General features: G+C 40.7%; 1 protein-coding gene across 6 annotated transcripts in view; it reads right to left on the bottom strand.

The window, feature by feature from the left end:
- itga7 (integrin, alpha 7) overlaps positions 1–4480 on the bottom strand; it is a 26927-nt gene that overhangs the window by 12765 nt on the left and 9682 nt on the right. For 4 of the 6 annotated variants that reach the window (XR_001312512.1, XM_014033147.1, XM_014033149.1 and 1 more), the window contains exons 5-6: positions 3512–3643; positions 515–722 (exon numbers count right to left, since the gene is read on the bottom strand). Coding sequence is in view for 5 of the 6 variants with exons in the window: in XM_014033147.1 (XP_013888601.1) it covers positions 515–722; positions 3512–3643 (340 nt within the window). In the remaining variant the exon portion in view is untranslated. Of the gene's footprint in view, positions 1–514; positions 723–2776; positions 2885–3511; positions 3644–4480 lie in introns of all 6 variants that reach the window. The other 2 variants (XM_014033150.1, XM_014033151.1) reach the window with 1 other exon arrangement.

Raw genomic sequence — 4480 nt, 5'->3', positions numbered from 1 at the left:
ATAGATAGATAGATAGATAGATAGATAGATAGATAGATAGATAGATAGATAGATAGATAGATACCAGGGGGAAATTACAGTAATTTCAAATTATATTATACGAGATCATATAACTAAAATTAAATAAAATGAGTATAACATGTACTCATTGTTAACATTTGAGCTCCTCTGTGAAAAAAATCTGTTGGTAAGTTTTAAAGGTTTGGTTCTATTTTTCTAGAAATACATTTTATTCTAAATTTCTCCCTTGTTTTCTTCTTTTTAACAAGATATAGAATTGTTGTAGCAGTAAGATTTTTTAAAAGGCCATATTTTATGACTTAATTGCTATAAAATGGTCAAGCCGCCCTTTCAGGCACCAGATTTCATCCACAGGGACACAAGCCCTGTAGCTGTCCAAGTGACAACTATGCAAATGTTGAACTTTATGAAATCTAGTGCAGGGATGGAGGCTGGACAGAGGACAAGGCCCTTAATTTTGTTTTAGAATGATTTCTTTAGTTTCTTTTCTCACCCGTCCTTGTTGAGATCTCCTGTGGCCACTGAATACCCAAATGAGGACGCCAGCTCCTCCCCCCAGAAGATGTGCTGCGGCACCAGGCGGTGCACGTTGTTCTTCCTCAGCAGCACCACGGCTCCTGTGTGATTGGCTCGAGGTGCGCCGGCCACAAAGGTCAGCTCCCCGAGGCTCATTATCCCYACAGCTGAGTCGACTGAAAACCCTGGTTGAAGAGGAGGAAGAGGAGGGTTCAGGAGGGGGGTTTGTCCTGAACGTGACGTTTTGTGGCTCCGCTCCTCACTGTGTGCAACGTTCTGTTCATCTTCCCTCTAATGAAATGTGTGCCTTAAGTGACTATTGATTTTATGACAAATTCATGATGGGTGAAAATGTTGTGATTGTGAAACATCTGTGTGTCTGCTGGTAAAAGCAAACATGAGGCGATGCATTGGCCTTCGTCTTTTCAGATTCGTGAAGCTGTGGCTCTGTGTCAGCCGCCTCAGCTGAGGTCAGTATGTAAATAAAGTGGAAGCATGTTAAAGAGATTTATTGCCTGGTGCATCTCCTCTGTAGTGTGTGTGTGTGTGTGTGTGTGTGTGTGTGTGTGTGTGTGCTTTGTGTGACCGTACTTCTCTGTAAATGTGTGTGTGTGTGTGTGTGTGTGTGGGAATTAGTTTGCATGTAAACCAACTGAAGCAAAGGCGCGAGGAGTGGAGCCGTGTTTACTTCAGATTGAGTCAGAACTTTCTAATCAAGCTGGGTTAATGTTTGCAAACCGCACCAACACATGCGAGCACATGCGTTTTGTTTTCCTGTTAAAAACATGCAGAGAGTGAGAACAGGGAGGAGGACACTGTGTGTTAGTGCTGAGTAAACATGCAGGAGACGAAATGGACACAGGAACAGAGCAGGTCCAGGGTGGCAGGTGTGGAATGTCACATTGCAGCTCCTGTAAAACTAACAAATGGAGACGTGGTGCTACTTTTTCGCTCACAAGGTGGCCTCTGAAGAGCTCAACACTGTAAAACTGAACTAACTGGTTATAAGAATAAACCTGCAGTAATAATCTATTTTTGTTTGTTTGTTTTACTTCGCAATCCATCCTTCTGGAAAGCTGATGAATATTTAATTTGGTTTTACTGTAACCTAACCTAACCTTTAGAACCAAATTATCATAAGTAGTTTTAAATCTAGGCAATATATTCAACAGGTTATGCCCTTTTAATAAGCATTTAAAGGTAATCACTGCWTCTGATTGGAATCAATGGAAGCACATGTTATAAACAAGGGCTAAAAGGTCATGAGAGAATTAGTGTTGTCAAGGAGACAGCTCAATATGGTGACGGTAAGCAGGCTTAGAGGAATGTGGATGAAGAGATTTATGACGGATCCACACRGTGAAGAATAATAACTAAAAGCCTACAATAAAAATGAAGAGATCCGGTTTAGCAGAGGCCGTCTCCTTAACTTCACAYACGATAAATATTAGGATGTTTGTTAAAGATGCTTCTCACATCCCCTTCTTTAACTCATAAGGTTTGGGTTTTAGCATGAAAGTAGAACTAGGCCCGGGTTCTAAAGGGTTAAAGCTAAGAGAATATCTTTCCATTGTATGGATGCAAATCTCACGGTGATAAAACCAGTCAAACAGTTGTGACTCTAAGCTTCTAAGAGCAAAGTATCAGTTTTAACATCTTTACGTGTCCTTGGCTTTTCCTCTWCCTCCATTATGGAATTACGTCTGTATTCTGAGATTATTCATTGGATATTTGTAAGAGCAGATGTGTGCAAACGGAGCTCAAAATTGCTGCAGGAAGTGATGTAGTCTCATTCTTGTTTGTTAGTCAAACTCTTCTACACAAATGTGTTAAAAAAAACTGACAAACAACAGGAAAACCACCACCAAGATCCCCTGGAAAGCTTCATCCAGACAAACACACAAGCTAACAGAGGCTGAACACACTAGAGACAACAGAGTTTTCTGAGGATTAAAAGGACGAACAAACACCCTAAAACAGCTGTACCCAAAAAGATAACCATCTTTTTTTAAATGAATAAAAGATGACATTTTAATTAAGCGATCATTTAAAATGTCAAAGAAATTATTTTGATGGCTGTCTTTTTATGACAGGAAAGACAACGTCCTACAAAGTACATATATGACGCTCTAAAACTTGCTATAGGAAGTAGTATTTTGATCAAGACAAAGACAGAACAGATACCATGTCCACTACAAGCCCAGTCCGGTCCAAACAATAACACTGCACGCCTACAAACCTAAGTAGCTATTATGAGCTACATCCTCAAACGGTGTGGGCCTCTTGGAGGGCTCCAGAGTTTTGTACAGCAGTGCATCTTCCACGGCGCTAGCCATGAACAAGAGCCCTATGGCCCAAAAAGAAAAAAAAAAGACAAAGAAGCAGAAGGAGGAGGGTGGGAGGGGAGTGATGGAGTGGTGAAATGGTGAGGGGAGGATAAAAAAGGGAGAAGAAGAAAGTGGGGAGCGCAGGTGAGACAGGTGGTGATTGGTTGGTGCTTTGTTTTCGTGGAGCGGCAGCCGTTTCTCCTGCAGAAACGCTGGATTTCTTTGTGGACGGATGACATTTCAGGCTCAGACTGCACTCAGTCCACTGCAAAGTTTGACACATTTCCCTGCCTTCAAATGAAAACAGAATGACGATAACATTGCTGTAGTGGGGATAGAACATGGAATATTTCCCTTGCTTCCTCAAAAAGAAGGCATCATGAGAAGCACGGTTAGCTCAAGGCATTTTGTCATGTCCACCCACTGTGAGAAAGTGTTCACAAGAAACGAGGCAGAGTCACATTTAGGGTTTTATGAGTCATACTCTGACAGGCTCAGCCAGAAATAATCCCCAGGGAATGAGGGTGACACTAAAACAAGTTTCCCCTCCAGTTGCTACAGTTCCTGTGATGCAGTCTGAGCCGTGGTGTCATCCTCCCACAGCCCTCGCTTTCTCTCCTGTGCACAGGCAGGGAGGCGAGTCCTACCCAGGTAACTGTGGTTAGGCACAGGGATGAGTCTGGCATTATGCTCTTTGTGATCTGCCACCTCGTACGGACCGTCATCATAGAAACCAAGCTCCAGCAGAGTCTGGTTTAGGAGCTGGACTTGCATCTCACCTGGAAAGGAAACAGGTGAAGGCACAGCGAGGCGACAGCAAAAACTGGCACTTCGTATCACAAATATACAAACAAGTCTCTGAACTCAGGCTTTAATTTTTTTTCCAGACAGTTAACTCAGGGGTTCTTCAGCCATTTGGGTCTGGGGACCCCTTACAAGAGTGAAAAAATTCCAGGGACCCCCTCATAAACCCCATGCTGTTTTCAAAACCCCTAAATGCCGTGGGAATGTATATTTTTATTAAGTTTAGGTACCACTTTACAATAAGGCTCCCCTTTTAGATGGCTTTTAAAGGGTTTATAGATAGGTTATTAATTCATCTGCATGTAAACACTTTATAAATTATTAATAAGTGTTTATTATGCATTAATTAAAGTTAAAAAAGACTAAACTGTCCGGTTACAATATTAATATGTTAAAATATGTGTTTCTTATTATTATTGTGCTTACAATGTTGTAACCTAGTCTGAAATGTTTAATAAGCACTTTTAGATGTACGTGAACAGATTAGTCTCATTGGTAAGAAACTGGACAGTTMTGTCTTTCTTGTCATTAATTATTGCATAATAAGCATTTGTTAATGATTTCTAAAGTGTTTACAGATGAATTAATAACCTATAAACTCTTTATAAGCCATTTAAAAGGAGAGCCTTATTGTAAAGTGGTACCTAAGTTTATTATTTTTGTTTTATTAGTTCATTTTTCTCCATGCATTTTTAAAAATATAAACCAAATTAAAAATTTAGTGAAATGTTTTGAGGACCCCAAGATACCTCTTGCGGACCCCTGAGGATCCTGGGACCCCAGTTTGAGAACCTCTGTGTTAACTAATAAGC

This window comes from Austrofundulus limnaeus, unplaced genomic scaffold (assembly GCF_001266775.1).
Source record: "Austrofundulus limnaeus strain Quisiro unplaced genomic scaffold, Austrofundulus_limnaeus-1.0 Scaffold1646, whole genome shotgun sequence".
Lineage (NCBI taxonomy): Eukaryota > Metazoa > Chordata > Actinopteri > Cyprinodontiformes > Rivulidae > Austrofundulus > Austrofundulus limnaeus.
The sequence above is the reverse complement of the archived record's forward strand: the minus strand, read 5'-3'. Positions and strand labels throughout refer to the sequence as shown.